At 29.7% G+C, this 19,044-nt stretch overlaps 1 protein-coding gene across 2 annotated transcripts in view; it reads left to right on the top strand.

Moving 5' to 3' along the window:
- The window catches only part of Slh (sec1 family domain containing Slh), a 72,027-nt gene that overhangs the window by 27,455 nt on the left and 25,528 nt on the right, over nucleotides 1-19,044 (top strand). For both annotated transcript variants that reach the window (XM_075358617.1, XM_075358618.1), the window contains exons 7-10: nucleotides 4,649-4,876; nucleotides 5,749-5,839; nucleotides 9,949-10,090; nucleotides 10,961-11,145. In XM_075358617.1, the coding sequence (XP_075214732.1) occupies nucleotides 4,649-4,876; nucleotides 5,749-5,839; nucleotides 9,949-10,090; nucleotides 10,961-11,145 (646 nt within the window). The remainder of the gene's footprint in view (nucleotides 1-4,648; nucleotides 4,877-5,748; nucleotides 5,840-9,948; nucleotides 10,091-10,960; nucleotides 11,146-19,044) is intronic.

Genomic DNA, 19,044 nt, shown 5'->3' with positions numbered 1-19,044 from the left:
GAGTTCTATGGTTCGAGTCATTGTGAAGTTACTTTTATATGTGTTTGAATGCTAGACTGGATACCAAGTTCTTTGGTGGTTGGGTTTCAGTTAACCTTACGTCTCAGGAGTGGTTGGCCTGAGTCTACACATTGACCGATAGCTTTACAGTTACATGCCAGACTGTGCACAGATGCCTTGGCATCTCTGTACAGTACTGTTGATATCATGTCATATTGCTGTTATTCTGTAATATGGTGTACATAAATAAATAAAATAGCATTTTTCAATGAAGAACCAAAATTCTATTTTTCTCCTTAACTTATATTTACATTAGCCTTTATGTATTACCACATTCATGTAAGATTGTTATTTGTGGTGGCATCATATTATCCCATCAGCTCTTGTATAAAATTAGCGTTAGAAAGATTAAAAAATACTTAAATAATAAAAACTTGCCTTAACCTTCTTATCCATTTCCTGAAAAACTGTCAATGAAACTCTATGAAGTTTAGTGGTTTAACCACATCTTCAAGCACACTTGTCTGATAGCTAAAACTTCAGGAAGTTCTTGCTGTAGGTAGATTGACATGCTTCAAAAATTTGCCTGTTTTATTTTCTCATTATCTTCTCAATTTCTTAATGGCTTAGCAGCAGATTATCTTGTTTAGAAATGTAATATTTCTCAAGTATATGCATTTTTTTATCATTATTATAATCTTCCAACATTTCTAAATTAATTTTCCCAATCGGTAATACTATGTTTACATGCTAACAAATCTCTGCTACATTAGATACACCCCCTTTTATTGTTTTTGTATGCTGTATAATGTTTTGTAAATCTTTTGGTTTTACCAATACAAATATTACATTCATTGCATTTAATTTTGTATATTCCTGTTATTTCCTCTCTATTACTTTATATTGTTATTTTTTAAATATTTTATAACATGATTATTGGTTTTATATGCTTTTTTATATTGATTTTTATCATATACGTTAATAATTCTTTCTATTATTTTATCTATGTAATTGTATTTTAGTATAATTAGGATGTCACACTTAAAAGGGGATATAAATCAAAACAGCATTTCAAGAAAACTGAATTTTTAGTTTTTAAAAGCTTGTAACAAATTTAATCTTGATCAAGTAAATTATATATTTAATACATTTGTAAGGTACAAAATAAACAGTATAATTATGTAGGTAAAACAGCAAAAAATATCAACAAAATAATAACGACAATGAGGGTAAAGCTGTTCACGTCCGTAACAGAACGTTACACGAGCTCCCTGGTTAACACTAAATGAGCAGTGATAAAGAACCACCAGACTGTCTTTTCATTCTTTTAATCTCCTGGCGAAAAGGGTTGCAATGAAAACAAGGCAAACCAAACTTTGTAACGTCCTTCTCAGGACTTTTTGACGATTGGCTCCAGGATAAGAGTATGCCAAATTAGCATAGAAGGCATCAGCCATAGTAAAAGTGAATACATTAGTAAGTTAGCAATTAAATTAAAATTTGAAGTTATCACAATCCAGGAAACACACACAGCTGACAATTGTCAAATTCAATCAAGAGACTGTATACCAGGGTATAATTTATTGCAGCAATTAATGATCCAAAATATGTAATTGCTACATATGTTAAAATAGGTATTGATAATGTTTCGGTAACCCACTCATCTTCCTCACAAGATCTTTTTGTACTAGCTGTAAAGGTTGAAGAAATGACAATTGTCAATATTTATAAACCTCCAAATGCACAGTGGCCTAACAGTGTAATATCCATTTTTAATCATCCTTGTATATATACAGGAGATTTTAACTCGCATCACCAAATTTGGGGATATAATGACAATAATATGTATATATGTTAAAATGGGTAACTTTCTGAATTTTCACTGTGAATATGCACATTAAAAACATAAAACCACCATAATCGTTTGTAGAACTGAGCTGTGCAGTTAAGCTTTGGAAGTGGTAAATTTTATGTGAAGTCAAATTCATTACATAATAAATCTGATCCTCTTGTTTTGCTTAAATTAATTTTTTCTTCTTTAAATTTATAATAAGCTTTAACACACATTTGGTGTAAATTATATTCAGTTTTACATGGATAATTTTTATCAGCCTGAAGTATAAACTCATATTTACAACAGTAATCACAAACATGAATGCATGGCTTACGAAGACTGTAGTTGCAGCACTCTATAAAAAACGTATGATGTCTCTTGTATGTAATATTAACATTAGACCCTGTCTTTGCTTTATAATAATAATCTTGAAATGAAATGTACAGGGACTTAACTGTTACATTTGGATTATCAAAATACATCAACTCTGACTTTGCCCAATAGTAGTGCGACTCAGAATGTGGTATGCTTTTTTCAAATGTTCCGTAGCAAGCTCTCAGAATCTAGAGTCAATAGTGTGAGGTTGATTTAAATGTTTGCCACTTTGTCATCAAATGATTCTCCTGTTAACAGTCAATTCTGAATAGTATGCAAATGTTTTTCTGATATTTGTAATATACTTAAAAGAAAATTATGACACACATTACTTTTTTGCCCGCTGCTTGCAGGCATTAAGTATTTCCGTATGTTTACTTCTTTCTTAAAGTTTCTGTAGATACAGATTTTACGTTATTTTTAATCAGACAACCTGCCAGGAATATAAATCTTGTTCGGCTTTGATGCCTGTATCCCAAAATCATTAGAACAAACATTTTTGATCATCATTACAAATAGTTTTGTAACAAAAACTAGCCGCCCAACACTTTTGAACTGGTTTAAATATCTTACTTGCATGATGATCTCCTTTAACAGTTAACACTTTCACTTTCCTTTCTTCTGTTTTTCACTGATTTATCCACTGATTTTTTCCTACTCTTGTCCCTGTTACTTTCCATTGTTTAACAATCCTTTCTAGCTGACTAATAACATTATTAAATAACTCACAAAAGTTGCTACAACATAAAACTTACAATCTTATACGAGATCTATAAATAAAGTAATGTGACTAGTTTTTTGGCAGCCAAAGTGGCAACACTGTAAAGTTACTAGTAAAAATATGGTTATATGAACAGCTGATTTATATTAGGTATTAATATTTTTATTCTATTGTTACCACATGAGACGTAAACAAACTTTTCATGAAACGAGCTTTTTGTTGTGTGTTACAAAAATGAGTGATACTAATTATGAGCAACAATATGCAATCAAGTTTTGTTTTAAACTAGGTGAGAATACTACTGAAACTTTTTCAAAATTGAAAAGGGCGTATGGAGAAGACACCTTTGATGAGCCCAAGTTTTAGGTGGTTTAAAGCATTTTCAGATGACCAGGAATTGTTTGCAGACGAACCTTACTGTGGAATACCATTAACATCAAAAAGTGACAACAATATTGAGCAAATCAGACTTGGTACGTTATGACCAGCAATTAACTGTCAGAATGATTGCAGAACAATTGAATTTTAACCAAACCACGGTCCATCAAATTTTGACAAACAAATTTGACATAGAAAAGTTTGTGCAAAATTGGTCCCAATAAACCTCACTGTTGAACAGAAAAACAATAGAGTGGAAGTATGCCACAATCTTCCAGGACAAATTAAAACTGATCCTGATTTTCCAAAAAAATTTATTACTGGTGATGAATCTTGGATATTTTTGAGTACGACCGAGAAACAAAATGCCAGAGCAAGGAGTGGTACACTTCAAACTCACCACTTCCCAAAAAAGTAAAAATGAGCAATTCAAAGATCAAAACCATTCTAATTTGTTTCTTCGATAATAAACGGCATTGCCCATAAGGAGATTTTGCCTACAGTACAGACTGTATATCAATATGTTTACCGAGAAATAATTGAAAGACTGCAAAAAAGAGTTGCCTGTGTGAGACCAGTCATGACAATGCACTTTGTCACACTGCACTCTTATTAATTAAGAGTTTTTGGCAAAGAAAAACATTCCTGTAGTTCCTCAACCACCTTATTCACCTGAATTGAGTCCCTGCAACTTTTACCTGTTCTCGACTTTAAAAAAAAACCTCAAAATACACAGTACTTTGGAACAGTAGAAAACATTAAAAAAATGTAACTGACCATCTGAAGGATATTCCAGTTTCTGAGTTCCAACAATGCTATAAAGAATGGGAAAATTGTTTGAAGCATTGCATGGTTTCCCAAGGGTACTATTTCAGAGTTGTCCATGTATAATTGGATTGTAAATGAAAAGTTTTTCTGAACCACTCTCATTACTTTATTTACTTACTTCGTAGGTTATAACAGGTTTCATTTTCCATATAGGTTATGAAGAAGTGATCATCACAAAAAGGGCATATGATATCATATTCCTTCAAAGTCTGTACTGATATCTGTTGATAAAATATTAAAATGAAAATCTTTAGCCATATTATATGAAATGCATGAATTCAGAATGTAGAATCATATCAAAAAGGTAATATGGTGTTATAAGCATGCCCTTTTTAGTCTAAATATTTAGAACTATAATGAATCTGTTTTAATATAGTTATAGAATTCAGTATCACTTGAAGATGTGAGATTCTGCAAAAATCTATTATTGGAAATTAATATTTTAAGTTTACTGTATTTTGATGGTTTATATTTCATATATTTATATCTATTGTCTGTGTTTTATGTATTAGTTTGCAGAGACCACTGCTCATTATATTAGATCGAAATGTAGATATGGCAACACCGTTACATCACACATGGACATATCAAGCTCTTGCTCATGATGTTCTTGAATTGACATTAAACCGAGTGGTTGTAGAAGAAGGAGGAGGTAAATCACCTGGTGGGAGTGCACGAGCAAAGACTCGAGCTTGTGACCTTGATTCAAGAGATAAATTTTGGGTTACACATAAAGGAAGGTTAGACAGATGTGTGATTTCTTTTTATTTGTTAATTGATTTGTTTTTTTTTTTTTTTGTTATTACTTTAAATTGTTTATACCATTCTCAACAAGTTTTTGTGCTCACCTCAAATTTTATAATGAAGCATTGGACACATGCCCAGCTTTACAGTCTTTGGTTGAACTCCTGAGAATTGAAATTTTACTTATAGCTCAAGAAAGATACAAAAATGAAAAGTAGAGCTCCCTCACAGTAAGAAATTATTCTTAGTAAAATAATTAAAGGCAACAGCAATCAGTTGCTATACAAAAATTATTTTTGGAACCGATTATGAATTGTTTTATTATTTTTTACACTATATTAGTTATTTATTCATGCTGCCAACACCAGGTGATATCAGTTCATAAGTATATGATGCAATATTTTTATAAAAGTTAGAATTCATCAATTAAAATGACAAAAAAGACACCGTGCCTTGATCCTTATTTCTGTTTTATTGTTAAATGACATGGAAATGCATGGAAGATAAAATAGTTTTGCAAATCAAGCAACAGCACATAAATGGTTGCAGCTAGAGATATGAAATTTAAGGGCTGATAAGTTAATAAAATGGGCTATCGTATATAAAAATTTAAGTGGGATTGGTTTCCTAGTTCTTTAACGGCAATGATCAAAGTCAGTCTGTGTAAGAAAAGGCTCAAAAATGGTGTCTTTTTCCATTCTCTCAGCTAAAATATATTTTAAAAGATTATTTAAATTTTGATATTACTTGTTTCAAAATCAAGTAAATTATTTTTTTTTATAAGGCTACAAACTCTTGTGCATATAATTTCTGCACTGACAGCAGTATTAAATTCATTATTTACGTGATGAACTTATTGTTGTTTCAGTCCATTTCCTACTGTTGCGGAAGCAATTCAAGAAGAATTAGAACAGTATCGCTCATCAGAAGAAGAAGTCAAAAGGCTTAAAGCTACTATGGTATTATTTCTTGTCATCCATTTAAAATGTTTTTGAATTCAAGTTTTCTTTCAGAAAAAAAAATTATTGTCCTTCTTTACCTGCTTTACTTTAAATTAATTTCATGAAAGTAATTGTATTTTTTTGTGTAGTTATTAAACTCTGTTACAAAATAATCAATATCCTTGTCTGATGATTAAAATACATTTGGTATTTTTGGGTAGGCAGTTGGATAACGGATAACAAAACCATTAGGTTAAGATTGTTAAGATTCTGAGATAAGGCTCTAATTTTCACGTTAAAATGTAACTTGCTTCTCAGCTGTTGTTTATCAGAGTATTTCTTTTTATTCATTTAGATTTTACTTGCTTTTCTTTTAACATTTTAAATGAATCTTTATCTAATTTAAATATGTGTATTGTATACATAATATCGTATATTAAGGTTCTAAACTTTTCCCTGGAATCCTTAATGTTTATAATAGTACTAAAAAATCTAAGCAGGTTAAAGTAACATACACGTTTCTATTCCTCATCCTTTTATTCCCTGTATGTACTGTACTCTTTCATAAGCTTATTTATTTGCTTTGTCATATATTTACTACATGTATTTGGTTTATCTTAAGTTTCACAGGGTTTTATCATTTTTTTATATTGTTATTGTTATATAATTAGAAGTACCTAAAGCTATTTTCTTACCAACATACTATGCTTAAATTTACTTGCACATCAACTAGCAATGTACAGATAGAAACAAAAATGACTTAATACTGTGAAAGATAGAAAATATTATGTTTTTAATGTAAATATTATGATTTCTTTGTTGCACGTTTAAAACTATATCGGCTTGTGCAACATTTAGCAAAATGAATAAATACAAAATTATTTCAGAATTGTTAAGGGATTAAATTTTATATATCAGAAATAATATATAAAATGATTAATTGTTAAAAAGAATGATTTCTCAATATCAAAAGTATTGAGAAGTGATTGGGGGTCTGCAAAGGTAGGAAGATAGGAAATTATCTTGATCTGTATGGTTTTTTTTACATTAGTTTATTAATTTTATTATTTATTTACATTCTTTCTACTTTCATAATTTTAATCTTCCAATATCTATTTTTAATATTGCATAACTTTGCTCCCAGTTTCAATTAACTGTAAAAATGCATTTTTGGATCTTATGGAATAAGTTGCTAAAACTTAATTAATTAACAGTTTTTAAGTAAATTTTAATTGTTATTACACATTTTATGAGTAACTTTCAGCAAACATGATGGCGTATTTGTATTCTTAAACATAATGAAATATGTTTCTATTATAAATATAAACCAATTACAATAATTTTGAAATAAAAAATTGAAGCTCCAGAATAACGATCAAGATGATATAGCCTATTAATAAGTTATAAGATATTAATAAATGATAATATGATATAAGTGCTTCTTAATTTCAGTATAGCAGATAACTTTCTACAAGACATATACTTACTCAAAAATAACAAATAATATAATAGCATGGGTACATTGTTGAAACATAACAAACACAAAAAAAAAACTTAAGAGCTAGATAGACATCATAAACAAATACCATAAACCAGTATATTTTCTTGACCTTACACTCATAAAAGCAACATGAAAAACATAATTTTATATATATGGTAAACCATTATAACAGACACACAATATTTCAAAACACCAAACTTCACAGAAACTCTCTTACTTTTAGAAATTGATTTCACATCAATGTAATAGACAACACATTAATATAACTCAGAGATCAATAGATAGTAGTTTAAAATATCGATCATATGCAGTTGGATGTAACAATACCCTCATTGACTCGTGTTGCATAAAATAAATAAAACATAGTATCATCCTAAAAGTCATGAACAGTAATTCAGGAAAGATTGCTTGTAAATTTGAAAAAGTCGGTACAAAAGTTTTCAAAACAATGTGCATTACACTCTCGTAACAAATACAGTGCTTGAGGAATATTACAAACTGCAGAATCAAACAGATGCAGATTCTAATGAAGATAGGATTAATTCATTCTAATACTTACTAGTAACTTAATTTGCCAAATCATAGAAATAAATTACAAATGTACTAACATTAATATTAACATAGGTATTCTGCATATGCAAAAAAGAACCACATCTTTATGAAATTATATGAACATCCAAGCCCACATACTACAAGGGTGAATCAAATATTAACAGTAATTTTGTTTTATAAATTTATTGATTAATAATGTATACAACTCATACCCTCATCATTTCTCTATTTAGTCTCCAGCAGAATCTACACACTTATTCCAATGATTTGGAAGCTTGTATAGTCCTTCTTCATAAAAGTGAGGACGAGTCGTCAACCAATTGTGCATGCGCTCTTTCACATCTTCATTATTTTCAAATTGTTTCCTTCAAGCGATTCTTTCAAAGGCATAAACAAAAAATAGTCACAGGGGGCACATCTAGACTGTAGGGAGGGTGGTTGAGGGTTTGCCAGAGCATTTTTTCCAATTTGTCCCTTGTCAAAATCTTTGTGTGCAGCCTGGCGTCGTGGAGAAGGATGACATCTCTGGGCATACCCTGTCTTTTGTTTCGGTAGATGGCTTTTGTTTACTGTAGCAGCAAGCAATAGTAACCTGCATTCATCGTTTGTTGATTGTGGAGAAAATCAATGAGTAAAAAATCTTCCCTTGAATCAAAAAAAAAAAATCATTGCAAGAACTTTTCCGGCTGACAGACTGCTTTTGGCCTTCACTGGACAGCCATCATCCTTTCTTCACCACTCTTTACTCGCCACATTTGACTCCAGAGTGTAATGATGAACCCATCATATGTGTCAATGCATCTCAAAAAAATTATCCCCTTGCTGAAATCAATTCTGTGAGAAAAGTTTCTCACAGATCTCTAACCTGACCTGTTTTTGATTTTCAATCAACAACCTCAGAACTCATTGACCACTAATTTGTCTAAAGCCAAGATGATCAGTGATAATGGATTGAGCATTCCCGTAGCTGATACCCACTTCTGACATGATTTCTTCAACAGTGAACTGCAGTCACCTTCAATAAGCTCTCGAATGGCACGGATGTTGTCAGCTGTGAGTCTTGACCTTGGCATCAATCATGACTTTTGTTTTCTACAAAATTTCCATGAGTTTAACACCTTCATTAGATTAAAAACTTTATGACTATGCATTGTACAACAGACTACAGAACTTCTTGTCCACTCATGGTAGTATTGACGACAGAGCAAGCAGCTACTCAGCTAACCAACCTGATTCCCCATCTCTAACACATAGAACATTTGCCCCCCACTCCGTCATTTAGCTCAGAAGTGCTTGCGGCATAGAATAGCAAAATTACTGTTTAAATTTTATTCACTCTCGTTAATGAACAGACAGTTCAAATCTTATACACTTTTCAACCACATTCTGAAAACATATCTTCCTGATTCAAAAACTGCTAATAGAACTTGGAATTTCAGTGTGAAACTGGTACTAATTTTACTTGGGTGATTACAGGAGCCATTGAAAATGTTATGATAAAAAATTTCCATAAGTATTAAATTTGGTTCAGTTTATCTTAAAGAATAAGTTTTATGTTTTAGAAATCAGTATTTCATGCCTCTATAACATGTTAGTTACAAGTTAGTATAAATTGTTGTGCAATTAATCACACATGTTAGTTTGCATCTGTTGATGTTCTTTATGTGTGTTGTAATTAGTACCATTTTATTCATTTGTTATTTAAGTTAAGAAAACATGTTAATGTATTTTAGTTAATATTTGACTCTTTTTTTTTTTTCATATACAATAATTACCTTACATGTTTGCAGATTGAAATTAATCAAATGACAAAGTGTAGACTGATATGGCAAACAGAATATTATTTCTTAAGAATCCCAAACCTAGGATCATTAATGTAACAGTATCCAACATATTTGCATCCGGTTTCAAAAGTTTAGCTTCTTTTCAGATGGATCTCATACTAAAACTTATCACCATTTCTACTTTATAGAGATTTCATATTAATTGTTTTCTTATCATAAACATTTAGGTCATAAGTATTTTAGAAAATATATTTTAATATTAGTCATTTTCTGTTGTTTCCTTTTTCCAGGGAATTGATCCAGGGAGTGAATCAGATGTAGCTTTCTCAATGATGTCTGACAATACAGCTAAACTAACGTCTGCTGTAAATTCATTACCTCACCTTCTTGAAAAGAAGAGGCTTATTGATATGCATACTACGATTGCTACAGGTTGGTAATTTGTTTCAATTTCAAAAAAAACAAAAAAATGGGTTAAGTTCAACACAATACAAGTGTTGGATTGAATATATTTTTGTGAATTTACCCATTATCACTGTACATAATTTTGTGTTATAATTAACATTTGATATAACAATAACTTCTAGACCATGTTGGATGATTGGTTAGCAATAATGCCAATCAGTAGTTGTGACTTCTAAAATACTGGTACTGATCTTGGTTCAAGTCTAGATAAAATTATAGCATGTTTAGCTGGATTCTGATCATTTAAAAGTGTGTCTGGGATTAATATAAAATTCTCTTAAACCTCTGAAACCTATAGAGTTCTCTTAATCCATTATTCCTGAGGTTTAATCCTTATCAGATTAGAACTGTGTTGAACTCAAGGGAAAAAAATAATAAGAAAGCTAATTTTCTGAAGCAAACATTTTCAGGACACCATTTGTTGGACCTAACCTATCGTGGAGGTAGCAAAATGTTCGTTAAAACAGTATTCAAACAATGGTTCTATGGATTACTATATAGATAATAATAGAAGGTTCCTAAAACTCTAAAAGATTCTAATAGAAAATCTAATAAAAATTTTACTAAAAGTTTTTAGATCATATTGCCATTTTTAGGAAGTTATCAGTTTCTTAACTGGTTATGCTTATTCAGAAATGGCTTTTAGAATGATGAATGAAGTGTTCACCTTTTGTGCTATTAAGAATTAAATCACTCCTTGTTGTTTTAGATGTGTTGTAAGCATCTCTATAAAAATGGTGACTGAAAAAATTTTACTTTTAAATATTAAATAAATAATATTTTTATTTCTTTAGCTTTTTCATTTTTAATGTTATTTGTAATTACAATTTTTCCTAGGTATATTGAATGCAATAAAATCACGACGGTTAGATACATTATTTGAACTTGAAGAGAAAATAATGGCAAAAGCCTCTTTAGACCGTCCTTTAATGGAAGTTATTTCTGATCCAGATACAGGTACACCTGATGATAAAATGCGACTCTTCATTATATATTACATATTGTCGCACTCAATGACTGAGGTATTCAATTTTATTTAATTTGTAAAATTGCATTTTAAAAAATAAAGAGGGCAAGTTTTAATGAAATATCTCTTACACTGTGTACTGTTTTCTAGTTCATTGTGAACTATTTTAGTGGTGGGATTTTTTCATTAAGATTACCTTAATCTTTTGTGTGATAATGGTCTATAGTCAATGTCTGATTGTGTAACCTATGCAGTTCAAAAATGTTAAATTTTATGGAATAAGGAGGGTTAATTACAACAGACACGCAGATAATGTAAAATGAATTTAGATCATGTAAGTATATTTTTTAATTTTTTACCATCATATTTTCAACCATCAAAATTTATAAAAATTAGAAAGATTAATTGTGACATTTATAATGGAAAAAAAAGCAAGTAATGTTTTTGTGGCGAAAGATGGAAAGAAAAGATGGGCAATAAAGATAAGTTATTAAGTGTTGGAAGCAGTTGAAATTTTTTATAATTTGGAGAGTGTACTCCACATGATAGGAAAAAAATGTTGAAGGGAGTAAAAAAGAAGGCATAGAAAGCACCTTTTATTAAAGTGTAAAAGAACCTTCTCATTCCTCACTTTTAATAAAAAGTGAGGAGTAAAAATATAAAGTAAAGATCTAATTCTTAATTTTTTTTCCTTAAAACCTACATGGTCTCAATTTTTATTTAAGGAATAGAAGCATAGATAACAATTTTGTAAGGAAAACACATGGCCTTGACATAGATGATGAAATTTAAAAAAAAAAATATATATATATATATATAAAGGGAAATTGAGATAAGACGGAGTAAGGAATAAAAATTATAAAGTTGCTTATTTGAAAAAATTAGTTAAGAATATTAGATATAGGTTAAATTGAAAAGGAGGAATGAGATCAAAAAGGATGAAAATTGGCAAGAAAGATGTGGGAATGTAACTGACATAAACGAATGGTAAGCCCAAGCAACAGGAGACAGGAAGAGTAAAGCTGAGGCTGTGGAGAATGTGATAGAAGAAGAAAAGTGGCAAGCTATGATTCAATTGAATAAAGGAAAAATGAAGTAGAATAAAGAGTATTTTGAAAAATATCTTTGTGTACCTTTTTTGTATAAAAAAAGTATACAGTAAAACCTCCCCAAAACAGAATCTGAAGGAACCGAATAAGAATTCCATTTTGAAGAAGTTTCCGTGTTGCAAAGTTTTTAGAAATTGAGCTAATTTATCCTGAAGTCCTGTGCTATGAATTATACAAATATAAAATGAAGTTAGGCGAGGATAAATGTTTGGAATAATCCAGAAATTATGCTGCATATAGAGAACATTAACCATTAATTTTCAAAAATTGCTCAGTTACACTAAAAGAGTGTTTTTTATTTTTACAAGTTAGTAATTTTTCATTTAAGTTACATTTAATTAGAAGACATATACTTAGTCTAAAAGTAAAATAATCAAGTACAGTTTTGTTTCAGTAACTTACCTTGGAACTTTCGTTTACAATAATTTATACATTTCAGTAATACAAGTAAATAAAAAGATTTTCTTAACCTAAAACACAACATGATCTAACACTAATTCTAAAATAAAATCATTTTCTAAAATAGTCAAGTACAATTTTTTGTTTCAATAATTTACTCTTGGAACTTTCATTTTCAATATTATATCTTGCGGTTAATGTATTCTGTTGCAAATCATCGCTGTTTATATGAATTGCAAATTCTTCTAGCTGTGTGACCATACCTATTGCTTCTCCGAAACTGATAAATTTTTTCTGTGTTCTCTCAGTGTCCTTCTTCTGAACTTTTGTTAATCTTGCTAGTTTCAGAGAAAATAATTTCATCTACAGTCTGAAATCCTTCTTTGGTTGCCAAATCACTATCAATACCCATGTAGTCTTCAACATGAACCGTTTGATCTCTTTCTATGCAACAGAAATTCAACTTCATGCAATATTGTTGTGTACTGCGCAAAGTATGTGTATTGGGAACATAATCATCGGTTTCTGTGCAGAAACCAGCTTCTTTAAATGCATTTTTAACACAGTCATTAGTAATTTATTTATACAATGAAGAGAGCCACCTTAGTGTATCCAGAACAGTTATGTGTCAGTTCTTGAACATATCAACATGAATCCATATTGCCAACTAGCAATTGCAGAATGTGTTTCCGATAATGAATTTTTTTTATGATTTAATAACCTCAACCCCCTGATCCATTGGTTGAGTTACACTAGTTGTGTTTGGAGGAAAGAACACAAGTTTTATGTTAGAATAATTTTCATGAGGGTGACACGACTCGTCTAAAAACAGTAGAATATTTCTAGTTTCACTAACCATTTTTTTATTTAAATTATGTAGCCATTTTTCCATTATGTTAGAGGTCATCTAAGACTTTTTACTTGCATACTATTCCAGTAGTAACTGAATGACATTTTTGGAACAGCAAGGCTTCCAAGCTTTACCTATCACCAATGATTTAAGGAATGTGCCATCTGCAAAACCGCACATCAGAACAGCCTTTCTTTGGATTGTTTGCCTGTAATACACCTTTTGTTTTTGAAACACAGTGATTTGTTTGGTAAATCTCAAAAAAATAAACTGCTTTCATCATAATTATTGATATTTTTTGGTTCATAATCTGTGGTTATTTCTTTAATTTTATTTTTCCAGTCGATAACTATTTCTTTTATCTACATCTTTAGCCTCACATGAAATTTAATTGTAAGAAATAGAATGCCTCGCACAAAATTTTTCTAGCCATCTTTTAGAAACACTAAATGTAGTAACTCCTAACTTAGCTGCAATTTCTTTTGCCTGTTTCAAGATAGGCCTCGAAATAGAAAGATTTTTTGATCTTGCGTGTGTGAATCATTTAAACAAAATTGAATTATTTCTTCATTTTTGCTTTTAGTCTGCCATCTAGAATTAGCATTTCTTTCACCCTTCAACTATTCTTCCTTGATTTTATCTTTATTTTTTTAAATTTCATAAATTTGTGTATTTTTCCTTAAAATGTAAAGTATTTTTTTATCGGCAAAATTATGAGCAAAATTTTAAAAGAAGAAAAACACATAATTAAAACTAAAATAAATACAGTTTTAAAAGTGTTAAATTAAACTAAAAATAAATGCATGTATTTGCCTTTATTTTGTATGTCTAATGAATTAATCATTAAATAAATTTATTATCAGTAATGAGTCATACATCATGTTACAGGTGATACATGTGAACAGATTGTTATATTATATTATTGTATATTAAAGCTCTACTTTTATAATTATTATAGTAGCAAGCTTTACATTTTATACAACTATAAGTAATAACAGATAAACATTCTATTGAGATCTCTCAACAGATAAACAGAATGCAAAACTATATCAATTTTCTTCTATGACAAAATTAAAATTATACTCCTGCTTATCACAGTGTTTAAGGCATCGAATAAAATTATTCTCAGAACTGTACGTGGATTGTTTGCATAAGCTCTGCTACCTGCTATCAAATTTTATTAATGACCATCAGCTTATATGCCGGAAGTTTTGGAGCCAAGAATGTGACAGCGTGTAATTAGATAAACAACAGTTACAGTACTGCATTATTATAATAATAATCATCTCTACTGGATTTATAATTTGCAAAACGTGGGAATGTACAATCTTTTTTTTAATTTCTTCTCCGTCTTATGGGACAAGATTAATACGTAAAATTAAAAAAAATTTTACGTATTAAAGATTTTAATTAAAATTAAAATCTATGTTTCCTTTCCATTTCCGTGTTGAAGAGATTAATCTCTATAAAAATATGTCAGGACTTGGTAAACTGCATGGTTTGAGGATGTTTTCGTTTTTTGGAGGTTCTGCTTTGTAAAGGTTTCACTGTATATACTAGGTTCAAATACATTAAGGATTGCCTTAACTATTAACAGGGTTTCCATTTACTAGGAATCTCCTAACCAATTTCCCATTTCCTACCTGTATTGAGCCTGCATATATTCTGGTAAAAAAGATTGGATTATTAGTCAACACCAGCAGACATCTGATAGTCAATACAGAGTAATTTCTTATGAAATACTGTAATACTGGTCTAGACAGTATTGCAACATAAAATATTTAAACAGAAAGTATATTGGTTAATACAGCCAACTAGTAAACTAACTTCATATGTAATCCCTGAGGCAGCTTCATGAGCTGTTCAATTATTTAATTAATTTTATTAATTTAAAACTACTCAGCTTAAGTCAAATGTTGGACTTCTTTGAAATCTGCATTATTTATTACTTGTAGTTGTGTAAAATGTAGAGCTTGCTACTTAGGTAAGTGTTTTTAAAAGAAATAATAATTACAAAAGTAGAGCTTTATTATACAATATAACAGTCTGTTCACATGTATCACCTGTAACATGATATATGACTCATTACTTATAATAAGCATTTCCAAATGTATCCTTGAAGTAAATCACACTGCAGAAAAGGGGAAAAGAATACAAACTATACCAAATTCATTTAGCAGAGTTGAAGTAAGCAAATTGCACATACGGCTGATTCACAAGCATCTCAAAATTGAACACGAGAACCAAAGAGTGATCATATGAAAAGATCAAGGATTTTAATAGAACTGAAAGACAATACAAATTTATAAATGTTTGAGTTATATGAGTAATATAAACATTTGATTACAGGATAGTAGTAGTAGTAGTAGTTTATTATATGACTAATTAATTATATGGTGACATATGAGTAATGATTATTTGTGTTGTATATATAGCAGGCTCTCAATAATCCTACATGTATCAGGCAGCCCTGATGTCGAATTACTGGAATTACCAAAATTTGAATGGGATAACCAATTGAAAACATTACGTACTTTGATATACATTTAATGGTTTAAATAGCTAATGTAATATGATTAAGAAAATGAATTTGTCAAATCACCCATCACTTGTGCGGAAATTTTCTTTTTCATCATTTCTTTATAGAAATGCTTAACTCTTTCTTTGATGATTTCAGAGATTTTCATGATTCCATATTTGGAACGTTCCTGGATAAACCAAGCATAAAGTGCATCTTCCATTAAGGGAACATGCCAGATATTTATGTTTTTTGATCACTTTTACCACTGGTATTATCTTCTATAAATTTTTTTATTTTTACCTGATTTTTTGCAACTCATAAATCACTGCATGTCCAGTTCCATACAGTGAAGCTACATTACCAGTTTTTTCACCTTTATCAATTCTTTTAAGAATTTCTGCTTTTTGATATAAACATTTTTTGTTTTTGACATCTTCAAAAGAAAAACAATGAAGTTCGGATATTGTTTAAAAAAAGAAAAATAGACATTTTTTAAGATAAGGAAAACTAGACATGTTAAAATGAATATGACAACTAAACATGGCACACGATCATGCAATACTGAGACTTGTAGTAAGATCCTGTAAGAAGTTTAATGCTGTCTGTAGACCCTGGTACTGTACAAGCCTCCAGCTGGCGGTGCCACGCATTCAACTACAGACACAGCTAATGATGTCGGTGACAATCAGAAGTACTGTACTGTAATTTATTAGAGTATTTCACATAACCATGGCCTACTCACTTAAAACATCATATTCACCACTCAGCCTCTGTCTCTCTGTTTTATCAGTTGTGACAGTGTAAAAAAGTGTGAAAGAAAAAAAATAGTGTCATTACAAGAATTGACTCAACAGTTAGTCAAAAAGTGTTGGATTACAGAAGGTTTTGGACTAAAGAATGTTAGATTATCAATGGCCAACTGTAGATACGGCTGCATTGTGAATCGGCACTTATACGGATGTAACTCAGCAGAAACATGAAATTAAAGAAAAAAAGAAAGCAGAAAATAAAATTATTTCTGGTAAAGCATATTTGAACATTTAATTAGAAATGTTTTTAATTGCTAATTGGTGCAGACCATTCTCGCTGTCAATTATTTTAACAAAAGATATCATTATTAATTTTAACATTATTTCTGAGAGCCTTGATAGTTTCTCATTGGAAGATTGCTCATTAAATACCATCATGATCCTGACTGATGCAAAACTAATTGAAGTTTATCAATTACTAGCCTTATCAATAGCACCTACTTTTTCTTTGTTTGTTTTTTGTTGTTTGTGGGCGAAAAACGCCTGGGTGTTATCATCGCACGGTAGTTATTATTAAAAGGGTTAAATAATTCCAAAATAATAAACCATACAAGGTGTAAATGTAATATTAATCATATAATAAAAATTTACTAAAACAAGCCAAAACTTTTTCTTGTTAATATGACCTCATATATTTTTTGACAAAAAAGTTCAAATGGATGAATTGATAGGTGAAAAATTACAGATCCTTGATGAAAATTGAACCCAGGATCACTGAGACATTTTGAGAGAACATATATATATAAAACAATTTAATATCAAAATCAACAAATACAGTCAAAAAATGGTAAGAGTACTTACCTACCTTGTTCTCGAAGGTAAATTAGTTCATCTTCAGCACTTAACATTACAAGATTATACATAAAATATCAACAGAACATGTTTTGTCATTAATTTATTTTACTTTAATGACAAAGCATATTAAAATTAGTTTATTAATATTAGTTGATATTTTATGTGGTAATCTTGTAATTTTAACTACTGAAGATGAAATAATTTAACTTCAAAAATGTTCCAGTTTGGTGAGTGTTCTTATCATTTTTTGACTGTATTTTGTAGTTTTGATATTATATTTAATTATTTTACATTGTTCAATGCAGTGGTTCAGTGTAATGATTTGAAAAAATATATATATATATTTATATATAAAATGTCATGAGTTATTCATAATCAACGCCCAGCAAAAACTACAGTAGATAAATTGATGAGAATTTGTATATCTTAACATGGTGTAAGTGACATTAAGAAAAGATTTTTAAATTCCAAGTTAAAAGGGTTAAGATGGAGTAACAATGAAATTTACTATTTTGTTACTCTCAGTAACAATTGAAGATATCTACTTGATTTTTGGTGTGTGTAATCTTAATGTGAATATCCAAAAGCCAGTTAATAGATTTTTCGAAAAATTCTGAGAATGAAGGGTTAAAAGAGATTTAAAAATTTTTTTTTTGAAACCTAGTTATTTTTTTAATTTCTTTGTAACAAATGAAGGTATCAAGTTGAATTTTTTGGTAATCTTGTGTAATCTTCATGTGAATATCTAAAAATTAATTTCTAGATTTTTCTAAATGCAACCTTGAAAGGGGTGAAGAAATTAAAAAAATTGTTGAACAATGATTGTAAATTTTCTCCAGTTCCGAATATACTAAACAAGCTATCGACTAGATTTAGGTTTACAAATACGCCAGATAAATATCTAAAAACCATTTTCAGGTTTTTTGAATTTCAATTTTTTTAAGCAGTATGTCTGTGTACAGTGTGAGAGCTCAAACAACACAGCCATTGTTACTGTATGTACTACACAACTGGCTGCATCTGCTTCTGGCTACTTGACTAAAAAACATAGAATTGAAAAAAAAATGACCTTGACAGAAAATGCAAGTAACCATATAGCATGAATGAAACTGCACCATAGATGCCAGTGTGTGTATATATATTCCTTAATTTATAGATTTACTATTTATTTATGTAACTATCATATTTATTTTGTTGTCACTACTCCTGTAAATAAATGTTGTATTTTTTCAGTATATTACTACAACATAGCTTCACTATTATTTCATTATTATTTTATTGGTTTCATTCTCTTATTTCATGAAACAAATATTTTAATACATTAATTGAAACTGTTTCAGAAAGAATTTACAGTATCACTATTTCTGTTTTATTTATAACTATAATTTGTTTAGTTTTATTAAATATAAATAATAAAATGTAGATTACATTAAATTAGATTATGGAAGATGTGATGTGAATGAATGATTAT

Source organism: Lycorma delicatula, chromosome 2 (assembly GCF_047948215.1).
Source record: "Lycorma delicatula isolate Av1 chromosome 2, ASM4794821v1, whole genome shotgun sequence".
In the NCBI taxonomy this organism is placed as follows: domain Eukaryota; kingdom Metazoa; phylum Arthropoda; class Insecta; order Hemiptera; family Fulgoridae; genus Lycorma; species Lycorma delicatula.
The sequence above is the reverse complement of the archived record's forward strand: the minus strand, read 5'-3'. Positions and strand labels throughout refer to the sequence as shown.